At 39.7% G+C, this 24,041-nt stretch overlaps 1 protein-coding gene across 2 annotated transcripts in view; it reads left to right on the top strand.

Annotated features, from left to right (window-relative positions):
• Nucleotides 1-24,041, top strand: part of Angpt1 (angiopoietin 1) — a 219,259-nt gene that overhangs the window by 134,199 nt on the left and 61,019 nt on the right. For both annotated transcript variants that reach the window (XM_050163302.1, XM_050163308.1), the window contains exons 3-4: nucleotides 4,517-4,638; nucleotides 18,545-18,777. In XM_050163302.1, the coding sequence (XP_050019259.1) occupies nucleotides 4,517-4,638; nucleotides 18,545-18,777 (355 nt within the window). The remainder of the gene's footprint in view (nucleotides 1-4,516; nucleotides 4,639-18,544; nucleotides 18,778-24,041) is intronic.

The raw sequence follows: 24,041 nt of genomic DNA, 5'->3' as shown, positions 1-24,041 counted from the left end.
AGAATCTTCCCGGTAAGCGCACCTTGGGGTGCTTACACACATTACTAGAAATGGGCTAGTCCAGGTGCGAGAATTAGCCTGTAAGGGCTAGAGTTCATGGGCCAAGCAGTTCTTAAATGAATACAGTTTGTGTGTTGTTATTTCGGGCATAAGCTAGCCAAGCTGCCGGGGTGTTGGGGACGCAGCCCCGCCGCTCATATTTCAACAATGACCTTTTGGTTAGTGTGGGCTTTAGATTAAGTACTCTTAAAAATATTAAAAGAGGTTGTCTAAATTCCCTAGTTCACTTTTTCTTGAAAATTAATAATTATTATTCTTTTAATAAAGAGCTAAACTCTGTTAGTACACAAGTCCTCCGTTTCAGAGTGTACGCCGTCCTTACCCCATGGCGTACTCTGGCAAACTTGAACTCAGACATCAGCCCTTGGGAACTTGTTGAATATATTCTTCACTCTTTCCTGTCTTCATTTTTTTTTTACTTCCCTCTTAAACTTTTTTTTCCCCCAGTGATATGCTTTTGGGATGTGTTTAAGCTAAGAAGAGCATGTCTTTTGTCATCTTAATGGAATACTTCAGCTATTGCCAGCAGCAAGATCTGTAGACACATTCAAGGCAGTGGTCAATTTATCATAGTTTTCTACAGTTCCCTTCGATGCCCAGATTTGAACTTCAGGCCTATTTGAAGACTTCAGTGGGGTGACTTGAAATAAAACAGCAATGGAGTAAAGACAATGGGAAAAGAGAAGAACGTGGTATTTGTGCTTAAAAGTAGCCTGAGTTGCCCAGCACTTATCCTGGATCTCTGAGATCGGCCAGCTCCCTTCTTCCGCGTCAGATAAATCTTCAGGTTTGGGCTGTAAGAGTCTAACTACTAATGTGGGACTGTCGCCTTCCGTGGTTATTGCCTAACTTGAAACAACCCGTTGTACACAGACAACATGTCTTCCAACACACAATTGAGTACCCCAGTGCTCTTGACTTGATGCTGGAGGACTTTGGACACAGCATTGTAGGCCTTGTGTAACTGACATGGCAGTATGGCAGGAAATCACCATATGAGTGAAAGAAAAAAAATACAGGATTATCTTCAATAGAAGGAATGTAGGATGGAGTGAATGGATGGAGAGCATGGGGATAGAAATTTTCCTAGGCATGGCAGGGACTTACCCATGAGCATGTCTTGAATATGAAAAGGAGCTAGCTAGTTCTGCATCTGGGAGGGAATGGGGATTCCAGCCAGAGAGTTGCATGCGCAGGTACAAATGCCCTGAAGGGAAAGGGAATTTGGCAAATGGAGCGGAGAAAAGATGGTGGAGATAATCATAATGGGCTCAGCGGGTGGCGGGGTGACAGGCAGGCAGTGAGCAGGCTGCTGATCTCAAGCAGCCTGTGGACCACACGCAGCTCTTTGAGAGGGAAACTACCTGGCAGAGAGGATCCATTAGCACATCCAGCGTAGAAAAACACCACAATCTCGCTCCTTTTTACAGAAGATCCATGGCTCTGTGACAGTGTAGACCAGAGGCAAAGGACAGGGAGAGGGCAGATCAATTACAGCCGTAGTTGTAAGCGAGTTAGATACAGGTATGTCATGGTCAACTCCAGATGGCGACTTCATTCTGTTTCCAGGGAACATAGAGCACGATGTGCATTACTCCCTGTAAGCAAAACATTTGGTCTTTGAGTGCATCGGGAAGTGTGTCCTAGTTAGGGTTTCCAAGGCTGTGATGAAGCAAAGTGATAAAGGTAACTCCGGGGGGGGAGGGGGGGGGAGAATGTTTCATCCTGCAAACTCTCAGGTCACAGAGAGGGGAAGACAGAGCTCTAGCAGGAACCCCTGAGGAGGAACCAAAGCAGATGCCATGGAGTAGTGCTGTTATAGGCATGTTCTACATGGGTGGTTCAGCCCACTTTCTTAGACTATCTGAGGCCACCCGCTGAGGGGTGACTGTGCCTTAGTCAAGGGTCAAGGTACTGCTTCACTGATTCCCCTCTAGGTCAATCTTATTGATTATTTTATTTAATTAACATTTTTTCCATTTATTTTGCATACCCATCACAGTTTCTCCTCCCTCCCCTCCTCCCATCTACCCCACTCCCCATCCAGTCCTGCTCAGTCTTAAGAAGGCATTCTCTCAATTAAGAGGTACTCTTCCCAAATATGTCTAGGTTGGTGTCAAGATGACAAAAAGCCAACCAGCGGATGTGCTCTCGGGGAGTAGAGCAAATGAAAGGAAACGTAAGCTTGAGGTAGCTGTGAACAATGGGTAAAATCCCATGAGACGGCATGCCTGCTTTTTACTCATAAACAGATGTTGAGTGTCTTCTTTATATCAGGTACAGTTTGCTCACAAAAATACCCCTAATGTTTCACTCCTCATTTCAAATATTTGTAAATGGTCCTCCAGAAAATTAAAAAAAAAATCGATGATAGTTGATCCTAACTTGGGAAAACTCGTGGACTTAAGACCCACAGGTGGGGATCCTGCAAGGGATTAAGCCAGGCCCTCCGCATGCAGGCAACAGTATCAAAGCTTTTTCTCTTTGTGGGACCCATGACAGTGGGATCAGAAGCTATTCCTAGTGCAGGAGCTCGCTTTTGAAGCTCATTCCCCATGGTGGGATGCCTTGCTCACTCTTGGTGTGCAGAAGCAGGGGTGATGCTTGGTCCTGCCTCAACTGAATGTGCCAGGCTTTGTTGACTCCTTATAAGAGGCCTTAACCTTTTGGAGTAGTGGATGGGGGTGGGTTGGGTAGAGGTGGAGAAAGAGGGGAAAACTGTGCTTTATATGAAGAATGAATAAAAAATATTTTTTTTAAAAAAAGGAAAAATATTGATGAATGTAGCCTCGGTCTTAACTTTTGCTTTTGAAATACTTCTAACTTTAAATAAAGTGATAAGGAATACCTTTTTAAAATAATATTTGTATTAATTCTCTGAGAATTTCATGCAGCATACTTGGGTCATATTCACCCTCCCCCACTGTTCCATTTCCATTCTCCCCTCACTAGTCTCCAGCTTTCAGTTTTGCTTTCCTTTCCCACCTTGAGACCACTTTTGCATTGGATAGCTACTCTGGGAGTAGGGCCTGCCTTGAGTGTGTCCACAGACCAGACTCACATCATTCAAGAAAATTTGCTCTCCCAACAGTCATCCAATGCCAATAGCTAATACATAGTTTCATAGCTATATTTCAGCCTCTGTGCTGGGTCTTGGTCTCGAGCTGTGAAGGTGTGGATGTGTTGTCACAACCACTGAATTCATATGTGTCTGGAAAAATGCATTATTTAAAAAGTTTTTAAAACCCCCATGGTAATAGAAAAGTAATTTTAAAGTAAATATAGTTGTTGAAAGCGTCTAATCCAGGTGGTTCTCCTCACCTTACCCTGTTCCTAGTCTAACAAGGAATGAGGCAATGAGGAGGGAGGAGAAAATGCTAAGATGAGGCATTTATACTTTAAAATAGTTAACTTGATGTTATTCTTTTATATATTAAGTTTTCACAGATATGGATTTGAAGTCAATAATAATCATATCTAATGCTTATGGGATGTGCTAGAATTTAAAAATGTTCTACTCAGAAATAATATATACAAAGAAATAACATATACTTTAGCTTGATAGACAAGGAGGGAAAGAGCCTTTCTTTAGATTTTTGCATCCGAGGCACTGGTCTCTCTGCTCTCTCTTAGCGCCTTCTCTGTTCTACTACTACAAACACAGAGCCCCATTGCATGGCAGTTCCTGCAGCCATAGCTCAGCTCAAGCACTTCAGGGCATCTTTTAGGGGTTCGGCTAGATCCCAGCTTTAACCCTGCCCAATGGGGGAGGAGCACTCCAGCGCTGGCACTCTTAGAGCAGGACTGTGGATCTGATCCTGATATTAAAAAAAAATAAATAAATATTTTCAGATTCTTTTATCATGTAGGCTCAATGTCTCTGGTTAAAAACTCAGATCTTGACTTGGTTCCTGTGTGAATGTGTACGACTCTGGACTCCAGTGTTCTCATTCATAAAATGACATGGCCACAGGTGATACTGTCAAGGAATTGAGATAATATATGGAGGTTCTCTTTGGTTAACCCCATGCAAAAATAGCCAGCCAATAAATGTGTGGTCAGACGTCACTCCCGACTATCTCAAGAGTTGTTTGTATTTCCAATTGAATAAGGCAATAGGTCTGAGTAGGTGTATTCTATACATCTCCTAATTATTCTAAATGATCTATAATATCAAGACATTGGATTAGCAATCTGTTTTGTGCTTATAAAACTTGGAGATAAAATATATGAGCATAATATAATAGAATGTATGGGTGTCAAAATTAGAGTATGCAAATGAGCCTAATTCACCTCTGACTCCAATCTCAGTTTATTGTGCACTGTTTGGTAGATTGGACACCACCTGCTAAAGTCTTTCTGAAAAACATTGAGAAAAAATGATCTTTAAAATGTTCATTGTTTTTCCTGCTACTTTCTTTGTGATTGAAATTTGATTTTTAAAAATTATTTCAAGGTACTAAATCAAACATCGCGACTTGAAATACAACTACTGGAGAATTCATTATCAACATACAAACTAGAGAAGCAACTTCTCCAACAGACAAATGAAATTCTGAAGATTCATGAGAAAAACAGGTAAGGGTTGTGGTATCCTAAAAGTGCTTTTATGTACACTTCTTTATACCCTCTATCTCATTGGTAACTGAATATTTAATGTTATGGGTATTTATAGAACGAAATCACAAGAGAGGAGGAAGGCACAAAAGCAGTCAGTGTCTCAACAAGGAGGCCTATGTCCTGCTTCAATTCTTGAGGTGCTTAGTCCTCAGCTGCTGCAATGAGCAACTGTTCAAACATTTCAAACAACACTATGTATACAAAAATTACTTGATATTTTGGCAAAATAGATTGATAGTTTCTTAGCAGCATCAAATTTGTAAGTCTAGAGAAAAGAATAGCAGAGCTCCTTGAACCATTGTTCAGTTGTCTCCTGGTCTACCCCCAAGAATATTTGTGGCATACAATAAGGTTAAATTCAGACAGCTTGTACTACTAAGAAAATATTTGCCTATTGAATAAATAGGAAGGATTTTTTTTGCACTTAAAGTCATTTATTCTGGACAGAATAAATTTACCTAATTGACTTACAGATATCAACCTAGGGTAGTGTTCAGTAAGGTTGGAGGCCTAACAGGTCATTGAATTCCACTTTCAGATGTTGAAAGGTGGGTCTATGAAACACTAACTCATTTAAAAGTCATTAATATTAACTGTGGGTAGTCTGAGTAGAACACCAACTCCTAAGCAATAAGTATCTTCTATTTCATTGCATTTTCTCCTAAATATTTGGTTATTTTGAGGATGTTTCAACTCTTATCCCCTATGTTCAGTGAAAGGCCTCTGTCCTGGTAGGAAGTAGTTAGATACCACTGTCTGCTGCAGCTAGGCTTGAAGGCAGGGGAGCCTCTGACAGGACTGGGAGCCATCCTACCTTGCAGAAGAACCAGAGACTCACACCAAGTGAGCAGCCTGTCCAGGGTCACACACCTTGCAAGAGACAGAACTAGGAATGCAATCCAGGTTGCTTTTCTGATAGTTCTCTCATTTTCCCCCTCACACAGGACTTCACATGATCTAGTCCTAAAGACTTACCCAACCTCAAGCAAAAAAAATAGACATCGATGCCAACAATTACAATTAAACTCTTGCATGAATAAAAGAAATCTGACTGTTGATATAGCATCTGCAAGGGTCACTCATGCATGATGACTTCTATTACCAAGTGTTACATTCATTTATTCTTGTAGGGTGATATGGGATACATTATTTAACTATAAATAAACTTGACAGAACATGACCCTGAACTGGCTGTTTGGATGAAATGTTCTGAAATTGAAAATCCTCCTGCAAACTACTATTTATCCCAGCACAGTTACACAATGACCAGAAATATGCATGTGTGTAGCAGGTATGCTTTACTGCAGTCACAACCAATTTAGGGTCACCACCAAATGCCTTAATTCTCTTGCTGAAGCGAACCCCACTTATAATAATATATTTCAGGATTTCTGTCCAGGAATTTTTAATATGCAGGAGCAATTGAAAGGTTACATTGTTTTTTTTTTCTGAATTATTGTTTGTTTTCAGAATTATAAAACTAGCTCAAAGTTTTTTTAGAAAAGAGAAAAATACACAAGGGAAAAATTAAAATAGCCATCCTAACCCACAGAGAAGACTGAGTATTTTCTAAGTAGTATTTTCATAAACACATTTTGCAGAGCCTATCACCATAAAGACGATGAGAGGGTTGTAAAAAATCTCTATCAGAAGTGGGAAATGAAAAAATCCTTTATAAAAACAAGTGAAGTAGAAAAGGAGATAATGAAATATTGCATTAGTTACTTGGTTAGTTAAAACTTTATGTTCACGTTCACTTGGCTTAAACAGAGGTCATTCCTTTAGCAACCCAAGGATGCTTGCCATGGGCTCATTACAAAGTGTGAGGATGAGGTAAAGCCCTGTTGTAGCTCTGGGGTGAACTGGCCAGGAGAAGCAGGCCTAACCTGGGGGTGATGGATAATTTTCATAACTCAATGGGGTTAGAATCATCTAGAAGAAACAAACACCTCTAAGCTATCTGTGAGGGAGTTTCCAGAGAAATTTAAAGGAGGGAAGATCGACCCTAAATGCAGGCAGCACCATCCTAACACATTTCTGGAAGAAGGAGAGGGTAATATAAACTAAGCTTTGCTTCCCCCATAATGATGTTTCCTGCTGTGTCTGGCTATTGTTATGATAGGGACTTACACCCATAAGACTGGGAGCTGGCCCTCAGGAGAGTTGCCCGTATCCTACATGGCTGGAATTATACTCCATGGGCAAACTGATGAAAAACTCCCTTTTGCTGTTATTAGTAAAACTGAGTCAGGCTGCTTTTCAACGGGAACTCTAAACTGGAACAAGTGTAAAGGGCTTCTCCTTGTGGACCAGCCTCTTGGAAATCCAATTTGACACTTCTGACTTTTCCTCTCATCAAATTTTAATTGTCGTATAAAAGCGAGGTGTTCTTCCACATATAACTTATGTCATTTACTGCTGATGATAGAATTTTAGGATCATGGCAATTCCCTTTTTCTTGCAAGACAGGCATTTTGAGAAGAGTTAAGTTAGTTAAGTCTCTTGGATTTTAATTTAATATATATTTCTATATTCATGCTGATAAAAATTTCATCAAATTCATACCCCTGCTAGACACCTGTTTCTTTGTCATTCTGGAGCATCCGAGGGTTATCCGTGAGGGCATTTTCCTAGTGGACTCAGCTTCCCACATGGCTGTCTTCTTGCAGCTATCTGTCTGTCTTCCTGCCGAACTTCCAGCTCACGCAATGGCGTGTGAGCCAAACAGCTACTCTTAGGTCACGTATCCTTGTCTGCCCCATTTTCAAGAAGTGATTTTCTTCAAACAAACCAAAAATATCCTTTCGTGATACATAGCATATTTTCCCACTCTATTTATTGTTGTTTGTTTTCATATGGTCAGGGGAAGGGGAGGCATGCTGCCAAGCACTATCTAAAACAGCAAAGACAGGGTCCTCCCAAGTAAGCAGAGGAGAGGCCAGATTCTAATGTTTACGCTTTTATAAATAGTTAATTGATTATACCTACCTATTCTTTATGTGGATCTTAATCCCCCAGATACAGCAAGAAGCTATTTCTACAAGGAGGCATCTCTGAAATGTAAGAACAGCATGCCCCAGTCAGCCAGGTCTGGTTTGAATCAGCCAATACACTTTCCAGAGGGGATTATCTAAATTAAACTCTGCTTCCTCCCCTAGGAATGTCAGGAGTTGTGTCTGGGTGTGTGACTTAGCAGCTTTGAGAAAGATCCCTGCCTTTGCGGCCAAGTCGGTGAGCTGGCCTCAGGAGTATCTCCCACCTCTTTGGCAGAGAAAAAAAAAAAAAGTCATGTTTTATAGTTAGGATTATACTACACACACATGCTGAGAGGTCTTGCTGACTTACATCCTGAAAAATTAAGCATAGCGCTTTCAGGGCTGAGTGTGGATTTTGAGCCTCATTGGATTCACTTTTTCATCCCCTAAATATCCCAAAGCACAGAGCAGGAATAGGATAGCTTCACTGTTTGTTTTCCCAGAAGTCTCACAGAGGTGACTGAGAATCTGCCAGTCTGCTTTCTTTAGGAAATTTTATTTTTGTTGGTGGAATACCGTCCTAATTTTAAAACATGGCATTAAAAAAATCACTTAGAGGAGACTTGGCATCCCATCTCTATGTTTAAAATACACAATTAAAAACCCAGACAAATGGAAATCTCTTAGGCTTTGCTTGTGATAGGGTTAGGATGATCATGAAATGAGGTATGTTATGTGCCAAATTTTGTGACATTCTTCTAATATTATCCCATTTCTTCTGATCAAAAATGATGGAAAAGAAGGTGGGTGTGGTGGCAAGTGTCTCTAGTGCCAGGACTGGAGAGGCAGAGTTAGGTGGAGTCTATGACTTTGAGGTCAGTCTGGTCCACATGATGAATTCTAGGATAGATAGGCTGCAGCTGTTGTGTTACAGAGTGAGACCCTGTCTAAGGGGATACCATAGAGAAAGAAAAGAAGAAAAGATGGGCAGAGGTAGTACATGGCTTTAATCCCAGCACTACACAGGCAGAATCAGGTGGAGCTCAGTGAGTTCAAGGGCTACTTGGTCTAGAAAGTGAATTCCAGGATCCCCAATCTGTTACACAGAGAAACCCTGTTTTTTTTTTTTGTTGTTGTTGTTGTTTGTTTGTTAAAAAAAAAAAGGTGTGTAGGGGAATATACATCAATGAAATTTTTATTCAACTAACCAAGTGGGCCTCCCTCTACTAGGCCGGTCCCATCTTTTGAATTGCAACACCATGGTGACATCTACAAAGTTCTGCATTCAAGGACAACAACATTGAGTTGTTCAAAAGAGTTAAAAGTTTTGAGTCAGTTTATGATTGCTGTTTTCATGCGCATCCATAGCTGCCCTGGAGGCGGCCTCTGAAGCATGGGTCTCCTAGCTAGGTTTCAAGGCCATATATTGGACTTGACTGTTTTCCAAACGGAGAACACAAGTAGGCAGAAGAACATTGTAGAAGAAATTTCTCTCCCACAATGGAGTATACCTGAAAAGAAAACATTAACACATTTACACAAAGGTGAGGTTGACAATTGTGTTGAATGTACTGATTTAATACTAGGGATACTGCCATTAAGACACTTCAGAGTAACTTGTGACCAGACGCTTTATGGCTATTCTAATGCCTTTCCAGCTGCTGCCTTGCTGCCTTCTAACAACGTAAACATCTGAATCAGATGCATGCCGTTCACTGTTGCCACTCCTCCAAGGATTCTTCGAAAGAACCTGCTCTTTCCACATCATAATTAAAAGGCTGAACCTTACAGAGGTCCATGACTAAAGAGCTAGTACCTAGCCAAGCTCACAGTTGTTTCCAGGGTGATTTTCTGTGATAATGACTATAAGAAAGATTTTCCAGCATGATGCATCCTAGGGTGTAACTGGAGTGGTCATCAAGTGATTGGTTTAGAACAAACACACATAAAATTGAAGAAAGGACTAGGCTGGTTGATTTTGGCCTACCAAGGTAAAGACTATTATTTAGTCCTGCCAGTGTTGGAACAGGACACATAAACTATTTAGTTTACACTGGGAATTTACTGAACTTAGTTGATGTCTTAGCTATCTCCCAGCTGAAGCTATGAGAAATCATTAAGATAATTATTTTTAAGTGATTGAATCTGATGCAATTGCAGGATGCTGAGTTCTGTCTCACTAATGAGTTACTAAAGAAATATTGATGCTTTAATAGTGTTTCGGAGGAAATAAAAAGCCTTCTAATTGGAACTATCCCCTTTTTGATAAGGCCTTTAAAGTTACTAATGGGAAGATGAGCTAAATTCTAGCACTAGATATTAGAGTGGATTTAAATGCATTAGCTGTGTATGGTATTTACCAAGGACAAGTGTCTTAAGAGGTCAAGTACTCAGGGCCGAGCATGATGCTCAGTAGCAGAGTGCTGGATGCACAAATCCCTCACTTCTGTCCCCAGTAGCAGGAAAAGAAACGTCCAATGTCTATATGGTACCCTATTCCTTATAACTAGAATCGGGGAAAGAATTACCTTGATCTTCCAGGTCAAGTTTCTTACATTGTGAACTGAATGGCAGACCCATGTTCTTTCTTCTCAGTTTTGACAGCCTCGGGAGCAGAGAGTAATGGAGAGTGCTGAGTCAACAAGGAATCTGAGAACCATATTAATCCTTCCTTTTCTCTGCATCCTTTACACTTTGCCAACCTTGATGATTTTCACCACTGAAGTATTTTTCAAACACATCTGGTCCTTTCTAGCTTTATCAGTTGAGTATATTTAGGTTGGACTCTCATCAATTCTCAACTGTTCCCCTACAGCAACTTTGGTATCCTTAGCTTTGTGCCAGCATGACCTACTCAGGTTATGGACAAAAATCATTATTTTTTTGAAATTCCAATCTTTTTTTTTTTTCTAAGGTTCTTCTACCCGTTGACTATTATAGCAGATCAAAAGAAGTTCAAGTTCTTTAGTGTAGAACACAGTGCCTGGCTGTTAATACAATCATTCTGCAGCATTTTTCCCCTACTGGTTTTAGTTTAGAAGCTACCAGCAGACATTCTGAGACCAGACTGACTGGGTTTCACTTTCCTCTATTCTTGCTGTAACTAGCTCTGTCGTGTACTTTTTGTGTGACTCTAGGCAAGTTCATGAGACTCTCATGGCTTCTTGGCTAATGTTGGACATAGAGATGATGATGATAATACTGTTTGAAGTTGACATGAAGATTAATGCTGTATGAATGTCTATGAAACACAAAGGACAGTGCCTGGCAGGCGTAGCTGTGTTCAATTATGTTAGATATATCCCACATTACCGCATGATGTTATTCTATACTAATTTGATGCTTGAATTGTCTAGCATGGTTGACATTACTTATTTGGTAGGCAAACTCCTGTTCATCCTTGAAAACTCACTACACATACTGCTTTGGCTCCAGGAGCCAATCTCTAACTCAGTGAGGGAAGTTTACTCATTACAATCTACATAATACCTACTTTCTACAGTTATTCGACCCATTCCATGACATATGTGTTTTGTATATGTGCGGAATGTACAGCATTAAGAAGTAATCTCCTGGTATAGAGTCTGAATTTTATGATTTATCTTTCTACTACCAGGCCCAATTCCCCTCACATACTATAAAGAGTTTTAAATACTTTTCAAATGTTAAATGAATACATGGCCAATATCACACCAGTAATGCTAGCCCCTAAAATGCCACTTATTTACACCTGTGCACACACACACACACACACACACACACACAACCCTAACATAACTAAAATACACATAACAAAAATACTTTCAGTGGAAAACACAAATCATATGATTTGCACTAAATGCTGAAAATTTTCACTGTTATTAATATTATTAAACCATAATGCTCACATCACAATTATGCGCATCTAAGTGTCCAACGGAATAGCAGCCAAGGCTCTTAATCTACACTCCAAGGCTCACTAATTCAGTTCAACTTTTAAACTTCTTAACAGGGTGTACAGAATCCATTATCTATAGACTTCTAGCTAATTCATTCCTTGGAAAAATTTAAAAAGTAAGGCAGACCACAAATTAAATATGAGTACGTGCAATTAAAGTTGGCCTGTTGCCACATCACCACCTTTCCTTGCATCATGCCTTCACAGCAATTGCTAAACAAATTGGTTCTTATTCATCTATACTTTCTAAAAGTTCCCTATCAATGTGATCATGAGTATGTACTGTACATAGTTTTATACAGATATATAAACCTTTAGAATGTTGACAAACACATTCTGGCATGCAACTATACATATGGACATATTTATATGTTATACACATATATTTTAGATATTGTTTTAAATGTAAGATTATTCCTATTATTTCATAAAATATGTCATAAATATCTTACATTAATACATGTGTAATTGTATGGTCATAACTTTTTTTCTGAAGAACGAGCACCAACACATTTTTAATACACCATACTTTACAATTCTCTTCATTCATTTTTTGCTATATATTTTTCTCTTGGTTTGTTTTACTTTGTTGAGACAGGATCTCATTAATTGGCCCAAACCAGCTGTGAAGCAAAGACTAGCTTTGAATTTGCCACAATACACTCCTGCTTCAGCTTCCCAAATGTGGGTGTTAGAGATGCAACTGTGCCCAACATATATTTGCATTTATACTAATAAAATATTATTCATTAGATATATCTTGATTGTTTAAAGTTTTGTAAAATGTTGACAACTACTTTGAATTTTCTATTCTCCTCAAGTGTGTGTGTGTGTGTGTGTGTGTGTGTGTGTGCTCCAATTTTCCAAAATATCCCTGCTATGCTCACTAGGGTATCAGCTCATTGTGCTTATAAGCTATTTGTATTTCTTCTGTGACTAGATTGCCCGTGTTTTCATTTGATTACATCACTTGTCTTTGTTTTACTAACTCACACGAATTCTTTCTGGCATATAAATTCTGTTATATGTACTGAAAATGTTTTATGTAGTTAAACATTTATTTTCTAATATCTCTATTACATTCTTTTAGGTCACACAATGTATCAGCCTTTTTTTCTTCCTTATTTCTGGCTTCTACAATATATTTATCTTATTCTTATTTCCTCAAGCTTTGAAATGTTTGCTGTCTGATGCTGACCTTATAGTATTTAAAATTCTGCCCCAAGTTTGAGTTGCCAAACAAATGTGACCATATTTTGAAAGAGAATTTAGTATTTAATTTAGTAGCAAATTATAAATTTAATCTAGAAAAAAACGTCGTTCCCTTCATGCCCATATTTGTACCATATGGTGACACGGTGCGTGCTACAAACAAGGAAATAATTAAAGTGTTTGTAAATAAGTTCAGACAGATAAAAATGAGGCCGTTTCTATATTTTCAACATCCCTTCCTTGTGTCAAGAGCTATATTTACACACAGTATAGGCAGCTCTCGCCACTAGGCATTCATTGGCTGCTATGTTAAGAATTCTATTGTGGGAAACAATTTGAAAGGGAGAGCATTTATGTGAAAGTTTCAAGATGTATCCAATGGTTTTAAATATTTCCAGGAAGATATATTGTAGAAAAGGAGGGTGTGTGCAGGGCAGGCAAATCAACCAGAATGTTCAAATTATGTATACTCTTTCATGAGCTTTTACTGAAGTTCAAGACCTAGATTATTTTGTTTATTTTATTCTTCATTAGAGTGCACCTCTGCCTCAAACTAGAAGTTAAGTGCCAAAATCCTATGCATGTCTCTTCTCAAAGTGCTCCCAGAAAGATGGGAAACAGGAAGTACTGAGAATCCTGTGAGAAACTCTGTTTTGGAATTTGCAGCTCAGTGTGTGTAGGCTGAGTGCACAGTTGGTAAACTTGCCCCATGGAACACTAAGCTCAAAAGAAGCATCCCAAGAAAAAGGGTTTATCTCATCTGAATCTTCCAAAGTTTGACAGTGGAGTTCTTTTTCTGTTTAATAAACTCTGAAACAAAACCCTGGGCACTGATGTTTGGAGTCAGCATCTTGTGCTTTGTTATGAGCTTAACCCCCAGTTAACTTGTTAAAAGTTATCATCAAAGAACCAACAACTTTTTAAAAATTCTGTTTTAGGCTCTAATGTCCCAAGATTTGACTATCTTATCTAATAGTCTCCATGCCAGATGGAGAAAGACTCTTTGGACTTTTTCTGATTAGGAGTAATGACAGAGAATCTATAGAAGGATTCAGGGACCAGATGGAATATGATCAATATATTGGATAGAAAGATTAAATTGGATGTCAGACATTTTAAGGTGGAGCTATAATTAAAAACCCCTTGGCACTGGGAATGTGGCTCACTAAATACTTTTTCAAATGACTTGAGTTCAGTTCTTAGTATTCATGTTGGACAGCTGACATCTCCTTGTAATTTCAGCAGGGATTTGATGCCTCGGGCCTTCCTTTATCGGCACACTCGCCAACAGACAGGCACACACACACACACACACACACACACACACACACAAATAAATAAATAAAACAAAATAAGTCTTTAAAAACAAAATTTTAGTTGTAACTTTTTAAAAAGATTTCCCTTACAGATGGGAAAAGTGGGTAAGTTAAAATACTGTGCCTCTCAAGCTCCCAAACCAATCAGATAATGAAGAGCACATGTGGCAGAGATGTTTCTGGTGATAGCTTAATTAATTGTGTGATGTAAATAATGTAAATAGTGGTTATAGCAGCCACTTTCCTATTTCTGTAATCAAACACCATGTTCTTATGGTTCTAGAGGGTTTGAGGTCATGATGATGCAGTGAAGGTATGGCAACAGGATTAATACTGAGGGCTCACCTCTTGAACTGTAAGCATGAAGTAGAAAGGGAGAGAGCTGGGAATGGTTTGTGGCTTAGAAACCAAAAAACCTCCCCCCAGTGATATACTTCCTCCAGCAAAGCCACATCTCACAAACCTACCCAAATAACACCCCTCATGAGGATTGAGTATAGGCCCCCATTCATGGGGGATCATCTCTTAATCAAGCCATCATGTAGGTAAAGGCTGCATTACAACTGCATCAATGGATGGTTGTGGATGGGGGCCAGTTTCATAGCAGTGGGGAATCTGTGCAGCTTCCAAACATAAAGCAACTGAGAACATGTTCTGTAAGCCCTGGTTCCAGCACTTAATGTACTTTGTAAGGTTTTAGAAAAGAAGTAGAGATTGCTACATATATTCTAGGGCTTGGAAGTCAGTTTCATTGAAATCAACTCTAATGCTATCAGAATCAAAGGAAAGACTGAAGAGAAGATTAGTTGTTTCTATTTCTCAACCTTTTGCACAGGTTCAGTTCCCAGAACCCACATGGCAGGGTTCAAACTCATAACTCAGGGTTCAGAGAATCTGATTCTCTCTCCTGGTTTTTCTGGATACTGCATGTTATAGTACACAGACATACATGCAGACAAAACACTCTTACACCTAGAAGAAGCATAAAAATAAATTTTTAAGAAAAAGAATCAAAGGAGATAGGGATTTTCTTGAGTGTTATGAAACTCTACTATGATATTACACATGTGTTAATAGCTACAGACTGTATATACCTTTTTGGAAAGTGAATCTTAGATTCAAACCATTTGAAATAAATGGGGCAAAAAGATTGACTTTGAAAGTACACAAAGAGCCAAAGAGAAAAAGAGGAAAGAAAGAGAAAAGTCTTTTGGAAACCATACGTTAAGAGTAGATGAAAAAGAGGATGCGTCCCATCAAAGCAGACAAAAGGGTCAGGAAGAGATGGCCATTCTGAAAGAGTCTAAAAGATATCACACATGTAAAAGATTAGTTATAATTGTACTAGAAAATAACTGGACTAGGAGGGCTACTAAGAGAGACCTAAGTATCCTGGCAGGAAACACTTCATGGGAAACTGTATCTATTCCGTATATCAGGGTTCCAGTATTGCAGCCAGAGCGTTGCTGCTTTGGTTTCCCGGTCCTTTGAGATACCTATGATCAGTGTCTTCTTGCATCCTGATGATGGATGCTTCTTTTTCTTCCTGAATATCTCTTCTAAAGTTACAGTCTGGGCTGATGCCACTTGAAACCTGGAAGTCATGGTAGATTAACACCTGTTTAGTGGGTAATGAAAATTAATGTTCTTTCCAATATGATAATGTCTATTCCCTTAACAAATGAAACCACCTCTCTTCTACAAGCCGACACCCAAGATTGTTTTCTTTGGATTAAGGATCTCCTTCATCTTCTTTTTACTCTCATAGCTTTCCAAATTGTGCTGAAAACAAAGCAAAACAAATCTCCCAATGTCATTGACTGACTTCTCTAGTGGAGCGGCAGCCTCTCTCTCCCAGTGCTCCTCTTGTAGAGACACATCAGACACAGACGTGGAAAACATTGACGCAAAGTATGAAAAATGAATTCTGTTGGAAACAGAAGTTTCTTGCTGCTTACGATTTTTCTCTTAGGCTTGCTGTCTAAAAATAAATCCTTGGTGTAGAAATATTGCCATCTTATACTCCACAAAGTTATTGGCACTTAGCAACTAATAAATATGACTTATAACTAGAACCTGATATTGTCTGTTAATTGGGAAACCTGGAAGGCAGCTCTGATTTTACTTCTGGGATACAAACGCTTGCTTAGAACATTTGTCCAGAATCTTATGACTCTTTAGCTTCCAAGTCATGAACTGCATATGCATGATCATCATTTTAGCCGTTAATGCTGAAGATTTCCCGGTAGTATACGATGACTGATGTGAATAGGACACACGATTTTCTTATAAGTTAACGACTCTGAGTCGCGGCAGGCATGAATCAGATCTCTACTCCTGAAATAGGAGCAAACTTAACTAAAAAAGCAAGCTAAACATGAGCTGGAACATCGGTTGTGGTTAATTCTCAGATCAAAAGCCAGAAATCTACAAGCAGAAAGGAAGGCTTCGCCACCACCCACAGCAGAGAACTCCTCAGTTAAGCAGGATGTGGATGGCACTTTTTAAAATCAATACAAACAATAGAAAAAAAAATGACTGCTTTATCCCCTTCTCTCCTTCTGCTTTGTTCCCCCTCTCATGAGTTTTTTCTAGCAGCAATAAGTTGTTGGCACAGCAGGAACTACTAAAGGACACTGCATCATACTTATTCCCTAGAGATCCCTTCTTTCATCTTACTCTGGCTTCCTTTTCTAACTTTTTTCAGTTCTGAGCAGGGATTTAAACAAATACAATTGACCGTAACTATTTCTCCTCTTCCCTTCCCAAATAGAAGTCCCTGTATGGCCAGGAGAAGTGAAGGATTCTTTCTGTCTTGGCATCTTGTAGAATGAAGGAAACTCAAGAGAGAAATGTGGCATCCCTTACTGGGTATCCGTGTGGAACCTGCATATGTGAACCTTGGCTCACTCCCACAATTTCTGAGAATTAAGCTGGTCTCACAAGTGGGCCCAGCTTCCCAGCAGCCCTCTACCATATACGAGGCTACGCTCTCTTTTGGAGAGCAGATTTGTTAGCAAAGACCTGGAATGTCCTTGAGTGTTTCTTGCCACACTTCTTCCTGTGTGTAAAGATGGTCAGATGTTACATCTTGCCCCTTCTCGCAAACACTTGGAAAGTTTGACTCTTCAAACACACTAGATTGTATAATTTAAGTATTAAATTTAAAACACTCCCTAGTGTCTTCTTTTTGAAGACTTATAGGAATGATTCAGCTCTATATTTCTCCAAGGTAAATTAAGTGCCCACTCTGGGTGTGCTGCATTGGAATAGCACCTTGTAAACTAAGGACGGCTTGGAACCGTCTGAAAACAGAACTAAGAAAACTGAGTAAGTCTTTTCCCCCAAGAATACTAGTGTATTAGACACTCTATAAAGTGTAAAATGCCTTTTATTTCAAGTCAGTTGCCCAGATCCCCAAGTGCTTCTGCGTTCTTTGTCTCTTTTCATGCACACTGCACAAGGAGAGTGTCGTTGGAAGAGTGCTGAGCAAAGTATCCCACATTTCTCTGTAAGACTATGGTACTCATGTAATGGAGTCTTCCTTTTCGGCACTGCCTGCCTAGTGATTTCAGAAACTGTGATAGCCCCACAACTCATCCAGAAGCCCGACTTCGCAAGAAAAGAAAGCTAGAGTTGCAAAACAGGATTGGTTAAGTTGCTTTCTGTACCTGCAGAACCCGCATCAATAGGTTCTTACTTGCAGAAAGGTTTCCTTTTGTCCACATCTCTCTGTCAGCATTTGAAGTCACTTTCTTTTTCGTAATTCATCCATTTTATGTGCATATGTGTGCGTGAGTGTGTACATGAGGGAGGTGCATGCGTGGGCCCATGGACATTAGAAATGGCATTTCGATCTTCTGGAACTAGAATTGCAAGTGTTTGTAAGTTGCCATATGGGTGATGAGAACAGAGCCCAGGTCCTCCCTACTTAAGAGCAGTAAGTGCTCTTAGCCACTGGGGCTCTTGCTATTCTCTTAATGATTGGCATTCTGCCAATGGTGAAAAAGAATCTCACTGTGGTTTCTATTTGTGCTTTTCACGTGGTTGACACTATATACATTTTTGTCTCGCAAAAACTACTTTTATGAGCCAGTAAGACCGCTCTGGGTAAGTAAGGGCCTTACTGCCTACCAAGCCTGATGATTTGACTTCAGTCCTCAGAACCCACAGAGGGGAAGGCAATGGCTGACACTTGTAAGCCATTGTCTGAAATATGCAAATGCACCGCGGCCTGTGTAAGCAAATGCGCATGTGCAGATGAACATGCAGACTCCCACATGTGCACATGAACACATGCACACACCTACACACTCCTAGAATAAATAATTTAAACTTGTAATCTTACTCCCGAGGACAAGTAAAATTACAGCATTGTTTCTCCAGCACTGTAAGAATTAAGTCTTATTTTCATTTCCTTGTAGTTTATTAGAACATAAAATTTTAGAAATGGAGGGAAAACACAAAGAAGAATTGGACACCTTGAAGGAGGAGAAGGAAAACCTCCAAAGTCTGGTTACACGGCAAACATTCATCATCCAGGAGTTAGAGAAGCAACTCACGAGAGCCACCACCAACAACAGCGTCCTTCAAAGACAACAGCTGGAGCTCATGGACACAGTCCATAACCTGGTCAGCCTGTGCACTAAGGAAGGTGGTAAGAATTCGTTCCTGCTTTTGGCTTTGTGAATATTTTGTTTCATGCAAACAAGTAAAGGTTTGCTACTGTTTTCTGTGCTGCATGGGTGCCAATGCAAATGCTGTAGATGGACTTCATCCTGAAAAGCATTCCCAAAATTTAGCTGGCAGGTTTTGCTGCTCGCTAAGTTCAGAACAATTATTTTTACGTTTGAATTTGTGTGTTGCAATGTCTTTCTAAAAGAATGTTTTAAAAATAATCTTTCATCTTTGGTATTTTTAACGTTGATAAAAACTCTTATACTATAATGGTTACATACTTGACATTATAGTGTTAGATACTTCTGTATAGAGCAGGAATTAGGCAATACTAAGAATTAGTTCAGAGTTCTGGGTTGAGTTTTGTGGCAGTTCCTGTTTCATAATTAATTTTAAGCATTTCTTGTTTCAAGAGAGAGGGGAAGGGAAGTCCTGCTGTGTGAAAAGGTGGAAGGTGGTTTCCAATAAGCATTATAGTAAGGAAAGATGGTTGTACAGTATCCACTAAGATCCCTCATCCTTGGTCCTGTGCAGGGATCTAACAAGGACATCTACTCACTGTAGGGATCTTTGTGATGATGAAACTTAAAATTTTATATGACTGGAATATCTGGAGCCACACAGCTGCAAGTCAATATACCTTGAGAAGATATCCATCATTTTGTTTGTTTGTTTTGTTTTGTTTTTCAAGACAGTAGCTTTGGAGCCTGTCCTGGAACTTGTTCTGTAGACCAGGCTGGGCCTGCCTCTGCCTCCAAAGTGCTGGGATTAAAGGTGTCTGCCACCACCACCCGACTGACATTCATCCATTAATTCTTCTTTCTTTATTGTGTGTGGGACTGAAGTATGTAAAACTACGATCATATATGTGCCATAGTGGACGTTGTCTGTCAAGGGACAACTTCATGGAGTTGCTTCTCTGCTTCGAGATTCTCCATGGATTCTGGCGATCCAATTCAAGTCACCAGACTCCTGCAACAAACTCCTTTCCCCTTTGAACATCTTGTCCTCCTCTCACCCAAGCATCCCTGAAGGAATGCGCTTTTGCACAAATCCAGTGTAAGCAGAACCCTGACCTGCAGCTCAGTACAGGGCTTTCAAGTGTGGAGCCTGGGGTCATCTCCTGCAGTTCTAGCCTGCAGCCAGCCCTTGTGAGCAGAGATGGGTCTGTAAATGGAGAGCAGTGTGAGCACTGCTTCCATCTGAAACTGATTGTAGTCATCGAGCTGCGGCTAGTGTGACCACTCACGTCACGGTTCAGTGTGGGTGTGCAATGTACACATGTGGCCGGTCCTTGACTCGTGGTGCTACATTTAAAAAAAAACTGTGTTTCATTCTTTCCTTTCATGTAGAGATAGGAATACACAAGATAACTTGATGGGAAGAGATCTTGTTTTAGAGATGTTTCACATTTCTCTGTTACACTCCATTTCCTTACATTGTATCTCCTTTAGATAGTATAAACAAGCCCCAGAGATACTTTGTAAAGTACTTGTTTTAAACAGTGAGTCTGGAGAGCTCCATTTGGGTGTGCTTAGCAATGTGATTGGGAAGAAAAAAACCTGCTAATCAGACAGGGCTTGCCAAACCCTGAGCTAGAGTCCACTGGAAGAAAAGCTTGGTAGGATTTTGCCAGAGAATTTTAATAGAGCTCATGAGTATTTATAAATTAAGCATATATGAGACCTATCTATTCTCATATTGAGATGAATACATTGGGAGAAAGATTGAAAACATATTTTTCTTATCATCCCGAGACTTAAGCACATGGAGTTGGGTAGTAATTTGTACATGATTTCAGAAATGTCCAGCACTGGGGATTCTCACAAAGCTCGTATGTCTGCCTACTTATCATGATTTAACTTCATCCCCCAGTGTTTGTCTAATAAACATGTCTTCAAGCTATTAGAAGCAGGGATTGTAACTAAAATTTCTGCTGTGGTTTGAACTTCGACTCCAATATCAGTAAGCAAGCGTCTTCTTTGTTCATTTGTTGAGAAATTATGATAGCAAATATGACAGGTGCCGGCCATGCTGAGCATCTACGTAGGGGGTGGGGAAGGTGGCTTCATCTGCTCTATGATGAGAACATCTAAAGGGCAGTGGCGATAATAACACAGACTGAATTTTCTGATGCTCTAACACTTCAAATATAGTCCTTCCTTTTCATGATGCAGCCGTAAAGCAAACCTTGTCGTAGCTGTAAGACTTGGTGCAGGACGGTCTGATGCTGCACTGGGTTTTATGCTCTCAAAGCTGCAGACCTTGTTCTGTATAGTTTGTATTCCCTTTCATCTCAGGTAAGCATGCTGGCCATTTCTGTTCTCTTAAGAGGCACAGAACAGATGAACCTCTCACTATGGTTTCTATCAATAAGTTAATCCTCTTCATCTTTATACTTCCATGTGAGTCATACACAGTCTTTAGTCACTGTGCATTTAAATTTCAAGGTGTAAACACCTTAGTGCTGAATTAAATATGTTGCTAGATGAACTTTGCTTTCATTATAGCAATTAAACACATCTCCAACCTTTCTTATTTTATGGCCCCAAATTTATTTATTATCCAGGCTTACTGTTTATCAGATGATTATATAAAACTGTACTTTTAAAAATATATGCAAACAAATAAAGCAAAATTGATATAACACAATATGATATTAAATTGCCTAGAATAAATATTGAAAGTTCAAACAGTGTCATAATGAGCAGCTCACCAAAAAATATAACTTTGGTTTCAATGTACTTCAGTCATTTGGGGAATAATCACAACTATAATGCCGTACAAGAAGAATACATTGGTAGTGAGTTTTCTCTGTCTGATGCTCAGGTAGAAAGCATCTGGCAGGATAATTTGCCTCCTTTGCCAGGATAAAGAAAGAATGAAATGAGATGTTTGATATAAAGCAAAACACACAGTGCCTACGACACAGATTGGGCACTAAGCTTTAGTCCCTTGTCTCGGTTAGACAAGGCTGGGCAGTGGTGGCGCACACCTTTAATCCCAGCATTTGGGAGGCAGAGGTAGGTGGATCTCTGTGAGTTCGAGGCCAGCTAGGTCTACAACAGCTAGTTCCAGGACAGGAACCAAAAGCTACAGAGAAACCCTGTCTCGAACCCCCCCCCCAAAAAAAATTCCGTTAGACAAGCATTAAGTGTTGTCTGCAATAAGGATTTCTTCAGTGCATAACTGAACACAGTGCTCTAGACTCACTCCTAAGAGCCATCCGGGCTTCATCTTTTAGCCTCCTTCGGTTTCCTGATGTCCAATATAGGATCGCAGATTTCCCCAAAGAGTCCATGGAACATCAAAAATATGTGCAGCTTATTGTTGTCTATTGTACAGTTCAAGCTTGAGTGGGAATCAATTTTATATGTTTTACCACAAAGAAATCAAAATTATGTGATAATGCATTAATGTGCCATGGTAAAGTTTGTGTGGAACACAGTGAGTAGATATGTTACTTCCCCAAACTTTTTTTCATTCAAAAACTGTTAACCCGTCTTTCCATTCCATAGAATAATCATGTCCATTTGATAGTGCTCTTTTTTTGTTTGTTTGTTTGTTTTTTGTTTTTCGAGACAGGGTTTCTCTGTAGCTTTGGAGCCTGTCCTGGAACTAGCTCTTGTAGACCAGGCTGGTCTCGAACTCACAGAGATCTGCCTGCCTCTGCCTCCCGAGTGCTGGGATTAAAGGCGTGCACCACCACGGCCCAGCTTGATAGTGCTTTTGTTCTAGAACATCTGACGCCGTAAGAAACACCCCAAATATTGCTGAGAAGTGTACTTTCAGGAATAATGCACCAACAGGCAGCAATGATATCACAGGCCAGCGGTCATTTCAAACTGTACCATATCCACTTTTTGCAGCTTCCGGATAACACATTTATTTTCATGTAATCTTTGCAAACGTTTGGTCACATTTATTCTTAGGCACATTGCCCACTAGAGAAATATTGCCTCCCGTGTTACCACTGTGTGAGAGCTGAGCTGCTTGCTTCATGATTTTTCGGCAGATCATAGTTATTGCTAGAATTAACAAGTTCACAGAGACAACGGCAGGGAAACAAGGTGTATGCTGCTTTAGCGAGGACAGCTGAGCACGGTGACCACCGCCTGTAGCCACCAGTCATCGTCATCCCTGTGCACTGGTAATTAAGCTATCGCCACGTACGATGGAAGCAACAGAAACCACATCATAATAGGAAGTTAGAATTTAACTGATGGCTAAGAATGCCAAAAGACAAAAAAAGGGAGGAAAGAAAAGAAAAATGGGAAGAGGAACCACCATTTAGGCTCGTCATAAAGTGACACATTCACTATCTCGTTGTTTAAGTCATCTTTGAGTGCACTCCTGCCATAATACAGTGTGATTCATGAATTTATCCATTCATTCAAAAGTAGCTCTGTAGCAACTATTCTTTTACATAGCCTCTTTCAGGGAATACCGGTTATTTTTGTTTTTAGATACCAAAAACTTGTTGAATTCCTTCATGTCCTCCCGTTGTTCGTGTTACACGTGCGTGCGTTTGTTTATAGTCTCGGAGAATTTATTTACTAAGGTGATAAGCTCATTTTATAAAATACTAAGTGCAAAATTAAATTAAAAGACAGGAAATACAAATTCAGAGTTCCTTATAGATCATATTTTAAAAAATAATACCGGCAAATTAGGGCATAGATCTTAGCAGGAGAGTAGTTAGGAGTAGTGTCCCCTCCCCAGAAGAGAAATGGAAAAATGTGTATTTGTATATATAAATATGTACATGTGCATATATGTATGTGTTCGCATATATGTATATATACATACATGTCTCAGTTGCATAGATTGAAGACTACACTCAAGAAACTTTAATGTTAAGGCATAGGTAAAAGTTTTGGACTGGCAAATGCATAGGAGAGAGGGGAAACAAGAATAAATGCGGAGGACATGGGCACAATAACATATTCAGTTTCTGACTAAACATCACATTGTAAGTTATAGGAATCTCCCATGGGAGCCCTTTGAAAAGATTCTTTCACATGGTCTGGGAGCCGCAATGACTGATAAGACACATTTTTCAGTGCTCTGCATTATTTGGGCTAGAGTGCCTTTCCCAGAGGCTGATTACAATGGTATGAACATGTGATCATTATTGTCAGTCTTCTGGCCTTCTTTAAAAAGGTGAATCAAATCATTCGCATCCTTCCCGGTACCGCGGAGTCCTTTGGCTCTGTTCTCACAACAATCCTACCATCTGAAAGG

This window comes from Alexandromys fortis, unplaced genomic scaffold (genome assembly GCF_014885135.2).
Source record: "Alexandromys fortis isolate MF-2015 unplaced genomic scaffold, M_Fortis_MF-2015_v1.1 scaffold_17, whole genome shotgun sequence".
NCBI classification, from domain to species: domain Eukaryota; kingdom Metazoa; phylum Chordata; class Mammalia; order Rodentia; family Cricetidae; genus Alexandromys; species Alexandromys fortis.
This window is presented reverse-complemented; position numbering and strand designations above follow the sequence as displayed.